Source organism: Diadema setosum, chromosome 6 (assembly GCF_964275005.1).
Source record: "Diadema setosum chromosome 6, eeDiaSeto1, whole genome shotgun sequence".
Classification (NCBI taxonomy): Eukaryota; Metazoa; Echinodermata; class Echinoidea; order Diadematoida; family Diadematidae; genus Diadema; species Diadema setosum.
The window spans coordinates 13,184,787-13,202,059 of record NC_092690.1 but is presented as its reverse complement, the minus strand read 5'-3'; the positions used below and the strand labels follow the sequence as shown (position 1 = coordinate 13,202,059).

The window sequence follows — 17,273 nt, the reverse complement described above, 5'->3', positions numbered from 1 at the left end:
CAGACGAGAGGCCGCTTTTTCAGAGCAGGCTTTTGAACCTCCTCAAAGAGGCTCTGAAACCCACTCGCCTAGTACAAATGGAGTATGAGATCTTACCTTTGTCCTCAGGGGCACAAACTCTGAGTAGTTCTTGTCGTAGAAGTCGTCGAGCGCCCTCATGTACTTGGAGTAGCTGATGAGCCAGTTGATGGACGGGAAGTGCTTGCGCTGGGCCAGCTTCTTGTCCAGACCCCAGAACACCTGGACGATACCCAGAGTGGCCGAAGTCACAGGATCGGAGAAGTCACCTCCAGGGGGCGACACACTGCAAAGGGAGAAAAATGGCTGAAACTTTTAGTCAGTTTTTTCAATCGAAAGTTGAAAAAATCCGAGATAATTTCGATTGTAATGTTGTACTACCCGAATCTGAACCCGTCACCTCTTCCACACTGGAAACCTTCTGACATACAACTACTGATGTAATCCTTCTCCTTCTTCGTAAATTGCCTCCTAAATCCTGTCCATTGGATCTGGTTCAAACCATTCTCTTAAAGGACTGCGCACCCACGTTTGCCCCGATTATTTCTCAAATTGTTAACCTCAGTATTGAGCAAGCTACCGTACCCTTATCTTTATAGAAAGGTCTGATCCGTCCTTTACTGACAAACCCTTCATTGGATAAGAAATCACTGACAAGTTATCATCCTGTATGCAATCTTTCATTTTTGTCCAAGATTTTAGAGAGAGTTGTGTTTTCGAGACTCTCAGACTATATGCTGGAACATGGTCTACTCGATCCTTTACAGTCGGCTTATCGCCCTCACCATAGTGTGGAGACCCTTTTGATGAATGTTTCTAGTTATATTTTAAGGGAAATGGATTCCAGATCCGTCACAGCAATGGTTTTGTTGGATCTGTCTTCGGCCTTCGACACTGTAGATCACAGAATTCATGTCAATACACTTACAAGTTTGGGTATCCAGGGACAGGCTCTCGAATGGTTTAAATCATACCTATCACACCATTCACAGTCTGTTCTTTTGAATGGTGTCACATCGTCCTCAAAGCCATTAGGCTGTGGTGTACCTCAAGGCTCTGTTGGCAGGCCCACCCTTTTTTCTATCTATTTGATCAGTCTGTGGAAAATATTTCAAAGTCATTCTGTTCCGTATCATCTATATGCAGATGACATACAAGTTTTTGTATCTTTTCCACCGCATCAAATCCAAGTATCTCATGCACTCCGCTGTCTAGAAAATTGCATCATTGATATTGATGCTTGGATGAGGTCTAACTCATTGCTTCTAAACCACAGCAAGTGTGAATTTATCCTTTTTGGTTCTAAATCTCACTAGAATAAGTTGGATATTAATTCCATTTCGATTGTAGGTAACGATATCCCTCTGTCAAAGTCATGTCGCAATCTGGGTGTTATGTTTTGACTCTCACATGGCTATGTCTGATCAAATCACCAACATTTCTAAATCAGTCCGTTATCAATTGCGCAATATTGGTTTTATTCACAAGTATTTGACTCGCTCTGCCACGGAAAAAATTGTTCATGCACTTATTTCTTCACGCCTTGATTTCGGTAATGGTTTGTTTTTCAATCTACCAAACTCACAAATTGCCCAATTACAAAAGCTACAAAATGCCGCTGCACGTATTGTTTCTTTGTCAAGTAAACGCAGTCATATCACCCCTATCCTGAAGAGCCTTCATTGGTTGCCTGTACAGGAGCGCATTCGGTTCAAGATACTTCTTTTGGTTTATCACGTTATTGAGGGAACAGCTCCTGATTACAATGTTTGTTTGTTTCATAAATACCAACCTTCACGAACTCTTCGATCATCAACTTCAGGTCTCTTAAATATTGCGTTTTCTAGGAAATCTTGGGGGGAATGTGCTTTCGCTCACGCTGGACCAACACTGTGGAATTCACTTCCTCGTGAGCTGAAAGACTCAAGCTCTATAACATCTTTCAGGAGTAATTTAAAATCATATTTGTCCTATCTTGAAGACCAGTGCCTTTTGAAGACTTCCATGTCTTTTTTTTTCTTCCACTTCTTCATCTTCTTCTATTACGGTGATGTACTTGTATCTTCAGTCTGTTTGCTTTGATGTAAAGCGCCTTGAGCATTTAATCAAAGCGGAGAACGGCGCTATAGAAATTGTATGTATTATTATGTATTATTATTATTAAAAAGAATAATTCCAGTCACTGAAGAGAAAACATATTCACTAGAGTGACTCCTCTTTTTTTCTTTTCTTTTCCTTTTTTTTCCCTCTCAAATTCCCCTTCCCCGTTTTACTCTTCAACAGCTTTCAACTTATTCTTTGATTTCATTCAATTGCTTTTTATTTCTTTGTGCTTATTTCTGGTTGGTTTTTGTCATCAATGTTTTGCATGTAGATAGAAAGTTACCAGAACAAGACAGTATCATGAATTATATTCCACATACGAAGAATCTTGCTATAGGATTCATCAAGAGCTGTTCATGTGATAAAGCATGGTTTTGCCCATCACATCATCTCAGAAGAAAAGTTTGTTACACTCTACCGTGACAGTCATTTTTGTTTCGCTGATCTCTTAGTCCACTTCTAATGTGTGATATCACTATAGTTTTGAGTATGCGCCAAATAAAAGTGCTTCCTTTGGTAAACCCCCCCCCCCCCCCCACAACATCTCTTACGGTGTATGAGGCATGAAAGCCTCTCATGATACAAGAGAATGGCTGCAGTGGAAACTCACGCTCCTACGATGCTGACACTGCCCTCGCGGCTTGGGTTCCCCATGCACTTGACGCGGCCAGCTCTCTCGTAAAACGATGCCAGACGGGCACCAAGGTATGCAGGATATCCACTGTCTGTGGAGCAAATAAGTAGGACAGAAATATTAACCTACGGTGGCTGTAATTATATTTCTATCACTAATCTGGAATTCCACACAAGGACATGCTTAATGAAATACAGTCAACCTCAACTAAGTTGAATCTCCTTGGACTGAAGAAAGAGCTTTGACTTAGAGAAAATTTGACTTTGAGGGATTAAAAGCAGTAGAATATAAGGAGAAGAGGACTTGAGAAGACCTTTGACTTAGGTGATTATTCGACTTATGCAAGGTTCACTTGTGCAAGGTTAACTGTATTCACTTTGAAATCACACATACAGGTCAGCTGACCTTAGCTTTTGATATCAAAATCAAAACTCTGACATGTATGATTAGCATTTCTTTTACCGCAATATATTTCACACATGGCTTTCTGTACTGCAAGACCATGAGCTACTGCAGATCCCATTTCACTGATCTTTCAGAGCCAACTTTGACGGGCGGGGGATGCACCACAAGACAACACTGAGCAAATCAAAACAATCATCACCCCATCTAATTGTTACCAGAGGTTCTTCTCTTCCACTACAGATCGTGAAAATAATTTTTGGTGCTCGCGATTGTGATGTTACATTCTTATGTCTGCATTATGAATGTACTTCATTCAGGATTTCCCTTCATTTATGCCTTGAAATGCTCACAACAATAGAGCTGTCATCGCAATGGTGCTGAATTTCAGAATGCTTACCAGCCGGCATTTCAGCCAGACGGCCTGAGATTTCACGAAGAGCCTCGGCCCATCGAGAGGTGGAGTCGGCCATCATGGACACGTTGTAACCCTGATCACGGAAGTACTCAGATAGTGTCACACCTGCGTGATAAAAAAAAAAAATAAGGTGGGGTGGGGGGGTGGGGCGGTTATTGACCCACTAAGGAAAAGCTGACTTTGCTATAACATGCATTTCCCACAGACACCTGCCAGAGTATACATGATACTAGTCTTCAGTGTGTCATTGGAAACAACATGAGCTCCTGAGAAAATCCAATTTATACAGTTATCAGTTAGCCAAAAAATATACAATCAAGTTTAGAGGCTTGAAAAACAACAAACCCTTCTTTCATCTGTGACAGAAAGTGTGAAATTTACTTAGCAAATGTTCCAAAACATCAAAAAAATATGTTTACCATTTCACTTTTTCTTTGAGCACACAACATAATCTATACTGAAATAATAAGGCAAACAAAACCTTAATATCTGTAGTATCAAGGGTTGTAGCTGTAACTGCATAGAAATTTGAATGGAGAACAACAACAACAACAAATGACAGCTGTTTCAAAACAAGAAGTACAGTATGGTTCTTGTTGGTGGTAATGATGGTTTGAATATTAGTTTGTTAGTCAAAGAATGCCAGCTACTCTCCACTTGAGACCACAACCACTTAGCATTATTTATTTATTTATTTTTTTTTTAACACTGCCAACTTTTAGAGAGAGACAGACACAGACAGACAGATAGACAGACAGACAGACAAACAGACAGACAGACAGACAGACATACCTGTGTAGATGGAGGCCTCTCTGGCAGCCACAGGCATGTTGGAGGTGTTTGCTACCAGTGTTGTTCTCTTCATAATGGACTCTGTCTTCCCTCCAATTTCCACAGTCAGCTGTAAGGGGTATCATTAGCATATCAATTTTCTCAATCTTATTTCTATGGCATCAACAATCCTCCCTGTCTTTGAGTTAACAAAGATTTGCCACCTCCATAAAAATTTATACATTAAATACTGTATACACTGAAATTTATGCGGTGCTCCATTTTTGCGAATATTGCTCATAGGCTCCTGATCGGAAAGTAACAATGTACAAAAAATATGTACACAAATCTTATTTCTATGGCATCAACAATCCTCCCTGTCTTTGAGTTAACAAAGATTTATCAGAACCTTGGCTAGTGGCAATTTTTCCTGCCACCTCCATAAAAATTTATACATTAAATACTGTATACACTGAAATTTATGCTGTGCTCCATTTTTGCGAATATTGCTCATAGGCTCCTGATCGGAAAGTAACAACGTACAAAAAATATGTACACAAATGAAAACGAAAATTCTGCCCAGCAAACACTGTCCCTGTCAAGCACACTAGCGTTGCAATACCAAGTGAATACTATAAGCAGAACCCAAATAACATCTATCAACAGCAGGCCCTGGCATAGTGTTGATCCTGGCAGCACTAGTATTTCGGACATGCCACACTTTTCTGAACGTTAGCATTATGTTTTTTTTTTAATGAGAAGACCACAAAGAGTAAAATTACCAACTAAGACAAATGTCCGATTAACTGCCATACATGAAAATATCTGTATGCGAAAACATCAGCATGTGCAGCACGCCGAGGAGAGAATACTAATCTGACATACAATTGACTTACAAGAAAGCATAAATAAAGAAGAAAAGATATTTCTCACAAATCACTGCACTTTAATCTTATCTTGAAACAAAAATAAATAACCAAGAAAGCATGGAAAAAAAACCAAGGAGAGAAGTAAAGCTGTTCTCTCAATAGCTCACCTCAGGAAAGTCCCTGAGTACCTCAGACATCTCGTTGCCACGCTCACCGCATCCCACATACACAATGACGTCACTGTTGGAGTACTTAGAGAGGGACTGTGAGATAACGGTCTTGCCGCAGCCAAAGGCCCCTGGGATAGCTGTAGTTCCTCCCTGCACACACCTGAGAAGTAGGTAAAAGTGGAGCTACAACTAGAGATGAAGTGCTTAAGAGATGTGTTTCAGGGAAGAAACATCTGACTTGGCTTTAGAGATTGTCATCGCACATATAACATACAGAGCAACACCACTTTGTGGGGTTATTCCCCCCCGGGGAAAAATCTACATCTTCATTGATTTTTTTGCACAGCAATGAAAAACACAGACAGAGAACAATGTGGGGGGGGGGGGGGGGCAATGAAAGAAAGCACTCAATTTGGACATCTTATCAGACATATTATGCAGGGCTCGACACTAACGGTGGCCCGGTGGCCCAGGGCCACCAAAAATGCACGTCGGGCCACCAAAATTTCAGAAATGAAGAATGTGGTGACTCGATCGGGCCACCAAAAAAGGTTGTATATTTGCCTTTGGGCCACCAAAAATAAAAGTTAGTGTGGAGTCCTGTATTATGGAATATTACACAATACATTTTCCTATTAGTCAATTGACAATTTCACCCCCATGAGGTTTATTATGACTGTTTCATGTTTCCTGAGGGCAAAATATAACAAAGTAAGAGAGCAGTTGTTAAAACATAATGTGCTGGAGGTAACTTGAGGAATGGCATGGGGTGCACAGGAAATGTCAAACTTTCAGAGTTTACAATCAAGAAAACTGGTTAAAGATGCAATACAATACAATAATTACATTTGTATAGCACTGTTTTTATTTGTTTGTTTGTTTGTTTCATTTCCTATCTGAGAAGATGGCTGGGTAGCCCATATTCAGCTGTACTAGCTGATCTTCCATGGGGTCCAGTTGGATGTGGTGCAAGACCAATTTACGCGGTTATGCAACCTGCTCTTTGCGATGAATGAATGAAGTGGGATCTTTCATGTGTATGAGTTGTGACTGTCTCACACACACGGGACCTCCATTTTATGTCCTATCTGAGGGACAGTGTTTTGCCTCTTGCTAGAGGGGACGTTACCGATTACACACAAAGATGGCATCTCTGCTGGTAATGCAGGAAAGGATGACCCTTGGAAATGCAGCTGGTGATATCAACTCTTGAATATTGCTCTTTCCCTCAATACATCTATTGCTTCTGCAGATGGTTATATGTTCTCATCATCTATCTTGCCCTATCTCACCTCTTGTGGGTTAATCCCCTCTTCCTCAACACCCCCCCCCCCCAACCAATACTTGTTCCTGCAGTCCCCCGATTATATAAATGCAGCAACTGGTGGTTAAGTGATTTGTGTGAGCTGCAGCAACAGGCAGTTTAAAGGGCAAAAGGGTTAAATATCTTGCTGTTATTTCTACCACTCCATGTAGGCTTGCATGCATGTCATCTCTTAGCCAGATTTCTAGAGCTTCAATTCTTTCCTCTGAAATCCACACTTTTCCTCAACTTACCACCAGCACAATTTGTTTGAACACATCTATGTACAACAGTTGGCCCTGAGCCAGGTATAATATAGGTATGAACTCTCTGTCACATTTGGCTGTTGAAAAATAGTGCTCCCATTGTTTGGGTAAGGTGTCTGCAGGGGATAAAGTAAAAACCAGCATGTGTAGGATGACTAACAAATGACCAAGGGAAGCAGCAGTCTAGCATGGTTTTAAACTTTTGTTTTCCCGTACTGAACTGTCGTGTTGACATGCACTTGCCACAAGCTGAAAGCTACGTAGTGCTCACTAGGGCCGAGTTCATCTAATTCAAGAGAGAGAATTGTGTTTCAATATGCGTTTTAAATGGCGTTTGCCAATGTGGTTTGAGAAGTGATTCTCAGGCTGCTGTGTTTATCTAACCATCACACAATCACAATTTGAGTGTTGTCACTGCACAGCTGCTTTGCGCCATTTGACCCAGGGAAGCAGAGGTCAACTAAGGTGCCTGCTTTTTTGTAACCGGCGGTGTGTCTCCAAATATGCCTTCATTATTCACGCACAAACACTGGGTAGAAAACACCAATGGTGCGCCCTTTTCACCGCAACTGAACACAGCTGAAAGTTGACCTTGGCAGCTTGGAAATATAAATGCATTTCAAAATGGCATTAAATTCAATCTATTTGCAAAAAGGTGATCATGGTCTCAAACATGTTTCAAATCACAATTCCTTTGTGTGTTTCAAAATCAGAGTTTTTAAATGAAATTGGAAACAAGGTTGTGTTTATCTATCTGAAAATGCCTCAAACGCTTTTGGGAACGCGATCATGCCTCATAATTTTTTTGATATTATTGCAAAAAGAGCTAAGGTCTATCTCTTGGGGAAAAAAAAAAAACACCAGTCTGGAACCAATACTGGCGTGAATAGTATGCGCTTTGAGCACTCTACAGAGTGGATTCAGCACAATATAAATTCATATCATTATAACTATTATTACTATAGATGCACACTTACGGAAAGAGGGCATCAAGCACTCTCTGTCCGGTCAGCAGGGGATAGTTTGCGGGCAGCTTCTCCGAGACTGGACGGATGTTTCGCACCGGCCACACCTGCAGCATGGTATGCTTGGTCTTCTCACCGTCAAACTCCGTCTCCAAGACGACATCCTGACCAATCAGATGACCAATTAACAGAGTCAGCACTGTCAACAATATTATTCGATTTATATATTGCATCTTTTGTCTGCTGACGATCAACAAGGCCTGAACTTAATACAAAAGTGTTATCAGACATGATTTTATCAACTCTAGATGGATAATATCATTCTTGCATGACTGCAATGAGGTGTTTTAGCACATTGCAGCAACATGCAAACAATTTGGAATGTCACATTCTAACCACTACACATTAAACACTGATGACATGCTGAATAAAGTTGTTATAAAACTTGCATCCGATATGACAATTTTTTTTTTTCCTGAGCTCACACTGAAAATCTGGCTGAAGATTTACATCTTTTCAGTTATAGTTTATGCACAATGTTCAGATATAAGGCTAAGATTGCACCAATGATTATTTGGAACCCTACAGCTTCTAAGACCCTAAGTGGGCCCTGGACCTCAGCTACATTAGGACCAGCACACCTCACATTGTCATTATGCACAGATAACATAAGCTTATATAGCTGGAACTGACAAGTGGTGGCTACTAAAGACAGCTGTGACTCTGTGACTATGAAAGTTGATTTGACGAATTGTGGCAAATTGTTGCTTCTGTTCGGACGTGCTAGCAATTAAAATGCTTACGGTGATGTCGTAGGAGCCTGCCTCTGCGATCCAGGTGACTGTGCCACGCGCCTTGGGGGGAAGCATCAGGCGGTGTTCAATCAGGGTGTTCTCTGGCACCAGACCGTAGAAATCACCTCCTGTGATGTGGCTTCCAGCCTGCAGTGGTATAGATAGGAAGACAGATGGGGTAAAGTGATGTCACAGCTTCAAAGGATATAACACAGGACTTTTCCCCGTAGCAATTTCTTTCAAGAAATGCTAAAGCAGACACACCACTTCCTTCTCACCTCAAAATACAAGACATAAACAACACAAAGTAAGAATAAAGTCAAATTTGGGTGAATTTACTTATTTCAATCAAACCAAATTAATATAGCAAATTTATTAATGTGAGAACCTGGAAGAACCTCAATCTACAAATCAGGCATAAATCAGGTCATACCCCTTGGCCATCCCTACCTAATAGTACAAGTCTAATGTTAATACTGTTTTATACATTCCTTTAACATTTATCCTTGTTTGAACAAGTAGTATTGATATGTGGCTCAGGTTATGGTACTGCTTGAAGAAATAAACATTTTAACCCCTCAACTTTTAATCTTACTTTCCATGTCTCATGCTGTGTTCTCCATTTTCTTCCACAGAAAATATTACAAATGTTCCATGACAAGGTCTCTACAATCTATGATCAAAATCCACTGGGCAAGGACTATTCAACATCAAAGGTATATGACACAAGAGAGTTTACAGAAGCAGTCAAGAAAACTTTACAATTTCAGTGGTTGAGAGCTGTGTGTTTGATTTGTACTGGTTACGCATTTCATATCAAATCCAATAATTACCACAATCACTATTAAATGATAACCACTGTAAACATGCCAGATCGCCAACCAACTGTTGGCTGCACCTCGTGGATTAAATTCCATAGTTACTGCATGCACTCAATTTCTTTTAACATACTCAGACCTGGGGTACGTTTCATGACAGTCTGTGAGAGACTTTAAGCTCATAAGACACACTTATGAGCGACTTCAAGAAATGAATTTTACTTTTCTACATAGCTACAAATGAACAACTGTGGCCATTCTGAGATTTATGTAAAGACTTTTATGCAATGACTTCATGAAATGGACCTCTGTGCATCATTTGTAATATCTAAAGAGAGAGGATCACATACCCGGATCCCTGGGTAGGGCTTGAAGTCCCACTGCTTGGTGCGACTGAGGGCCTTGACGTTGATCCCGCGGGGGATGTAGATACTGTCCGTCAGGTCATTGATGTCCTGCAAAGGTCTTTGGATTCCGTCGAAGATGTTCCCCATGATGCCCGGTCCGAGCTCTACGGACAGCGGCTTGCCGGACCTCAGCACCGGGTCGCCCACGGTGACACCAGCTGGAATGGTCAGAATGTTTCATTAAGGAAATCTCTTCACTTTAAACACCCACTTTGTAGGATCTGGAAGTCATAAGAATCAGGACTTCAATGAAGATAGAAGTAAGAAAATAAGGGAAAACGAGGAGTGCACGAGTATTACATTTGTACATACAAAGGAAAAACTACAAATAGTCAAAGGCGGAATAGATCACAGTGCAACCAAATAAGACACTCAATTCACAAGCAAAATGGATAATGTTTGACATTCATCACTGGCTCCGTATTTAGCTAGTACAGCCTCGGTACAACGCAGCCTTAAAGCTGTTGGCAAATTTTATCCGGAGATGAGTCAATTGGACTTGAAGAACTGGTAGCGTGGGGATTCAAGGATGGTCCATTTTATTTGCTGCCCACACGGGTACATACCAAAACGATGAATAGCACTGGTCAGCGAACATGTGCATCAAAGTGTATGCGTATCGATGACAGGTGAATCCAGTTGAGGTTTTGTGGCTCTGTGTTGCACATGTACTTACTTAGAGATCAGTGGTAATTCTATACACAATTTGGAATTCTCCAATATATCTGAACGGGACCAGCCTTCCCACGCTATGAATCCCAATGCCACATGGACTTCAAGGTATCAAAGAAAAAGATTCACATCAAATCACTGCCAACAAGTCAACCGGCTTTGATGGTAATAGAAAGGCATGTCCAAACATTCATTCCTGCATAAAATGACATGCTTAAAGGCATAATTTACCATTTGCAGATGAAACAAAAACCCAGCATTAGTGTTTCAAAATAGTTCTAAAATGTGAGTTAGGGATAGAAACAAGCAATGTGAAAATTTGAACCAATATAATTGATGTTAAGTTTCGTTAAATATACAAAATGTGAACAATAGTTATAAAATACAACAAGGAAAAGTAGAAATTACGCGGTGCGTAATATATGTCCCCGCCGGAAGTAGCATTTAGTAGCAAAATGTACAATATAGGTAAAAAGATCAAGGTCAAAGGTCAAAGAAGTCAAAGGTCAAAATTCTATGTAGAAGTTTTGAAGCCCTCACCTAGTGCCATCACATAAAGCAAACAGAATCGAAATCGGGTTAGAAATGGCGAAGGAGTAGCATTTTGTAGCAAAATGTACAATATAGGTCAAAAATCAAGGTCAAAGGTCAAAGAAGTCAAAGGTCAAAATTCCGTGTAGAAGTTTTGAAGCCCTCACCTAGTGCCATCACATAAAGCAAACGGAATCGAAATCGGGTTAGAAATGGCGAAGGAGTAGCATTTTGTAGGTAATGTACAATATAGGTCAAAAATCAAGGTCAAAGGTCAAAGAAGTCAAAGGTCGAAATTCTGCGTAGAAGTTTTGAAGCCCTCACCTAGTGCCATCACTTAAAGCAAACGGAATTGAAATCGGGTTACAAATGGCGAAGGAGTAGCATTTTGTAGCAAAATGTACAATATAGGTCAAAAATCAAGGTCAAAGGTCAAAGAAGTCAAAGGTCAAAATTCCGTGTAGAAGTTTTGAAGCTCTCACCTAGTGCCATCACATAAAGCAAACGGAATCGAAATCGGGTTAGAAATGGCGAAGGAGTAGCATTTTGTAGGTAATGTACAATATAGGTCAAAAATCAAGGTCAAAGGTCAAAGAAGTCAAAGGTCAAAATTTTGTGTAGAAGTTTTGAAGCCCTCACCTAGTGCCATCATATAAAGCAAACGGAATCAAAATCGGGTTAGAAATGGCGAAGTAGCATTTTGAAGCAAAATGTACAATATAGGTCAAAGGTCAAGGTCAAAGGTCACAACTGAAATTCTGTATAGAAGTTTCAAAGCTCCCATGTAGTGCTATCATATAAAGCAAACAGAATCAAAATCGGGTTAGAAATGGCGAAGGAGTAGCATTTTGAACATTTTGATCACACACGGACGCACGGACGCACGGACGGACACACGGACGCACGGACGGACACACGGACACACACACGTACGGAGCCCGTTTCATAGTCCCCTGCTCGAACTCGTTCGGCGGGGACAATAAAAATGTTTCCAGACTAAACTGTCTACAGTTATGGTTTAATTAGAAAAATAGTGATGTCTCCTTAATTTTAGGCTTTATTGCACAAAAAAATATATATATGTTAGGATGTTTTGTGATGCAACTAACCTACACTTATGCATCAAATGTGATATCTTGAACATTTTTAAATCACTGCTCCCAAAGGTAAACAGGACCTTTAAATCTCTCTACAAAGTAGATTAGGGGGCAGTAATCCCTCAAATTTCTGGAGAAAGGATACAAGTCTCCTCGTAGACCTGGATGGTGGCCATGTCTCCCTCTAGGCGGATGATCTCTCCCACCAGTTCGCTGTGGCCGACACGCACCAGCTCGTACATGGCTGCTCCTGACATGCGCTCAGCCGTCACCACTGTCAAACAAGAAAGGTTGCAGAGGTAAGAGGTCAAATTTTAAACTCATGCCCCATGGCCAAATGACAAAATGATGCTCAGCAGTTTGGAGCACAGATATAAGACCAAATGTGAAAGTATAATAATGGTACACATGGAAGATCTCAGTCCTGTTGGCTCTAAGATGCAGAATTTAACTACATTGTAAGGATGAAAGACAAGATATAACAAAGCAAACTCAGGCTGCACTCACTTTCAGATTATACGTAATGTGCTATTTCTACATACAGTTCGACCTCGATTATCCGGCCTCCTTTTATCCGGAAATCTCTATTATCCGGACGCGTTCACGCAGTGAAGGACTTTTTTTTTTCATCCAAAAATTGATGAATTTCATAAGATGTGCATGATAGGTTTCTCAATATCTAATGAGGTAAAACATGTATGATTTTCACATAAAGATATACTTTATTTTTGTGAAGAAGGGACTACAATTTTGCGCAGGCTAGCATAGATTACACCATCGTTGCGGGGTACGCTACCTGCCTAGCTGCCAGTGCACTGGGACGGCAGCTTGGACGGCAGCTATATACATTAACATTGTGTCTCCCATATCCAGCCAATTCGCATATCCGGATGAGCGCCGGTCCCGACATGGCCGGATAATCGAGGTCGAACTGTATTATAATCACGGTTCTATAACAGTTAATCTTTTAGGTGATTGAGCATATTCCTTTCAAAAAGCAATTCATACAAAGTGCATGGAACACGCAGACTCTTTAAAATCAAAGCCCCAAATCAAGATTTACATGTACATGTACATATACAGTACAAACAACCATTTCCCACTGGTTTGGAGAAACCAATGTGGACATTCCATCTAATTATCATCCAAAACAGCATCCAATCTTATGACTGCTACATCACCACGACAATCTCAAATCAACCCCCCCCCTCAAAAAAAAAAAAAGAGAAAGCAAAGATTATCTAAGTACTACCATCATTTTCAACCAAGCTTACAAAACCTACCCTTTCTATTAACTAATCATGTAGTGTGCTTACAAGTTACAGTATGTTTACGAAAATGACACACAATGACTGCAATTGCATCAAGTACCAGTAAAATCTCAAAGTTTAGAGACTATTCCTGTCTGGTCGAGGCTTTGTGAAAAAAAAAAAAAAATCTACAATGTTATTTTCATTGCATTACTGACATTCACAAAATGTACATCATGTGCAAATCATCAGGACCTTACATGTACATGTACATGTACATTCATTAGTATTCAAGTTTCAATAAATCTACTCTTCTGGGAGAAAAGGGAATGGACCAAAAAAAAAAACAACAACAACACACAAGCAACTCAATTGTTTAATGGCATACCATCCTTTTCTTTAATATCATAAGAATGAAAGAAAATTGATGCTCAAAACTAAAACCTGTTAAAGCTATGGTAAGTCATAACAACACAAAAGACATGACAGATTTGGCAACTACTTGGGATTTTTTTCCCCACTGCTTCAATACATCTGGATTTCAGATTTGCTCATTCAACTTCTTCTTTTCTTTTTTTTTTTTTTTTTTTGCTACTGCATTATTACACTACCCTCATCACCCACTCTTTATATGCATGGATATGTGTTCTATAGTAAGCTTTTTAGGGACGCAGCAAAGAAACTGCCTGTAAATCATGCTCAAAATGCCAGACATACAAATGGAAATGTACAGCCAGAAAGAGTTTGTAATCCTTGGACTAGCAAAGAAACAAAAACAAAGTGAATTGGGGGCATTGCGCAAATCCTTTGATCTGCATTCATTTAGTGACATTGTGTGATGTGCCCCTTGGCTACATCTTTGTTCAAAAATGTCTTTGAGAATCAACTTGGATTAAGTACTTGCACTGTGACCCTCTCAGCAGTCAATACTAGTGAAGTACAGTACGTAATAACAGCAAATTGGACCAGTGCTTCTTACTCAGTCTTCACAGAAAGCAATTATAAATATACGTGAACAGTGACTTGAAGGAGACTAGTAATGCATGCCTGGGATGTGAGTAAAAGCTAGAGCTGGAGGGCGGTGGATAGAGCAACCAGTCATTCCTGGCTGCCACATCCTCAGCGAGCAAAAAGGAAACCAAAAGTACAGATTCTGCTTATTTCCTGTGAGGAAACCTAGCCGGGTTACATGATCAAGTATTTGCTCATTGACCAATGTACAGTATAAAAACATACATACCTGCATACATACATATCTACACACATAAACATGTAAGTGGACATAGACATGAACGCAGAGACATTGAAGTGCTCTGAAAATGCATGGATTTGGAAATATTCTATCACTTCAACCATCCTCATTTGACACAAATCATTAAGACCTACACACGATACATATAACAATGAATCATTCAATCAAACAGAAGAGTCTGATAACTTTCGCAAAACTATATTTAAAACTAATGAATTAAAAAAAAAAAATTACAAAGAACACTGGAGAACACAAAAATACAATTGTAGAACCCTTAAACTCATGAATGCTCTAACAGAGAAAACAAACAAATAAATAGATAAATAAACAAATAAACAAACAAACAAATGAGCAAACTCTGAGGTAGATACTATAAAGGTTCCTACTTCAGACTTACCAGGTCCTGATACAGCGTACACATAGCCATACAGACTCTCCTTTTCCGCGTCCCTCACTTTCGGAAGTTCCATGATGACTCCCTTCAACGAACTTGTTCTCTGTTAACTTTCATATCAAAATAGCAAAAAACAAAGAAAAACACAGATTATATTGTATGTGGGTTGTGGATATGGATCAATTAGTTCTGCAACGCTGGCAACTCCTTTCATCCATCTTTTTTGCTTTTATGAAAAAAAAAATGCAAAGATATGGCACTATGCTATGGATATGATCGTTGTATCACAGAAAACTACTATAAAATTTGAAAGCGATTTGAGCTAGATAATATATTGCATGACCATGTATTGTGAGTACTATTCTCTACTAAAGTACCACCATATTAAGAAGCGGGGTAGAGCTTGCATGCAATGTCTGGTTGCACTGGAAAGCATGATAAGAAATTCCTAGAGAAGACACCCGGTTCTGAACAAAACATGTGATGTTGGTTTGGTGCACTGATGAATTTTTAAAGTCCTGTACAGATTTAATACAGCTCAGCTGACTTTAGTGTCTTCATTTGACAGAAAGATCAGTCTGTATCTGGTCGTCGGGGATATGTTCCGCAGAGACTGCACCTGGCTTCACAGATCCCCTCCTATATAGATCTTTATGTGTACATAGTATAAGGAATTGTGTGATTGGTACTGTAAAAGTTCATTTCCAAATTCGCATTCAAGTTCAAATTATTTCAACAAACATTCAAGCAGTTCAACATATATAAATGTTTCTTTCGTTGAAGTCTGGCACCTTGCCAAAGTGGAAATTTTTTTTCTTGGTAAAGTTGGTGGTAAAAATACTGTACTCTTGACTGCACGTGGTAATAGGGACGTGTTTTTCATTTCTATCTGAACTGCGTAGAGTCTACTGTGCTCTGCAAAGGAGCTTCCATTTTGAAGCTCCTTGGTTCTACGTACACGTGGGGCCCGGGGAGGATCTAGAGCACGCTGCTCACAGCGCTAGCGAGTCACGCACCACTCGACTTACTGGCTACTGCAGCGCAGGTACACACCACCCCACGGCATTCCCGCGAGCAGAAAATGGCATGCGGTAGGCAGTTTCTTTTGCTGCCGCTTCTTTTACTGTCAAAAATTCGCCTTTGTCACCACAGAACATTACATTGTATTTAGACGCACATTGTATTGGAAAAATAGACGAACTTTCTTCGATAGCAATGTGTGTTAGTGTTGCATCGCAATATGCAATAGGCACTAGGGCTGCAAGTAAGTGTTCGACAGTAAGGTTGAAATTGTTACATCGCTAAACAGTCCCTGGTTTGAGATTGAGTATGCATGATTTCATGGGTTTGTTGGAGGGAAAATGTGAGGAGAAAGGGTAGCTTTTAAATTATTTGCTTGCCAGATTCTGGCAAGCATTTTTCCCTCTTATTCCAAAACGCTTCCCGACTTTGATTTTCACTTGCCGCGGGAAAGCGCTCACTGTAATTTCACTCGCGGTACGTGTATCCTCCGGTACTTGGTAGCGTTTAAAAATGCGTGCAGTTTTCCATAGCCAAGTGACGTACCATGACGCACCCCTCGGTTCAGAATAATGCGTGTTATTTTCCATAGCCAAGTGACGCATGACGTACCATGATGCACCCCTCGGTCAAAAATTTGACTGACAATGATGGGATTTTAACGCACCCCTCGGTTAAAAATTTGACGGACAAAGCTGGTAAAATGACGAACACCTGGGTCACAAATTTGACGGACCAAACGATGAAATGACGCACCCATGTCCGGGGGTAGTGGGGTGAGTCATTACATTGACAAGTGCATAAGAAGCGAACAACTGACCCAGCAAATGTCATTATTATAATTTATAAATGAGAAGTTTTTCGCCTTAGACATATACTTGTCGGTCAACTCAGGTATGTGAGGAATTAAGTCCCCAGTGACTTATCACGAGATAGCCCAACAATGACGAAATCAAGAAAGTAGGCCTACCTAGCCTACAATCAAGGCTTGGTTTTCATCTCTCGTCCTATGTTAGACTCGAGACTTATGTTAGACTAATGCACTTGTCAATTGTAGTCCTGGCCCCTGGGTACCCGGAGATGGCCGGGACTTGCATCCCACTTGCAATTTTAGGATGT

The 17,273-nt window shown here is 40.3% G+C and overlaps 1 protein-coding gene across 1 annotated transcript in view; it reads right to left on the bottom strand.

Annotated features, from left to right (window-relative positions):
- Positions 1-17,273, bottom strand: part of LOC140229966 (V-type proton ATPase catalytic subunit A) — a 33,623-nt gene that overhangs the window by 14,874 nt on the left and 1,476 nt on the right. The window contains exons 2-11 of the mRNA XM_072310165.1: positions 15,138-15,244; positions 12,384-12,512; positions 9,882-10,096; positions 8,723-8,860; positions 7,932-8,083; positions 5,383-5,545; positions 4,368-4,476; positions 3,558-3,680; positions 2,732-2,846; positions 97-304 (exon numbers count right to left, since the gene is read on the bottom strand). Coding sequence (XP_072166266.1) covers positions 97-304; positions 2,732-2,846; positions 3,558-3,680; positions 4,368-4,476; positions 5,383-5,545; positions 7,932-8,083; positions 8,723-8,860; positions 9,882-10,096; positions 12,384-12,512; positions 15,138-15,210 — 1,425 coding nt within the window. The 5' untranslated portion in view covers positions 15,211-15,244. The remainder of the gene's footprint in view (positions 1-96; positions 305-2,731; positions 2,847-3,557; positions 3,681-4,367; positions 4,477-5,382; positions 5,546-7,931; positions 8,084-8,722; positions 8,861-9,881; positions 10,097-12,383; positions 12,513-15,137; positions 15,245-17,273) is intronic.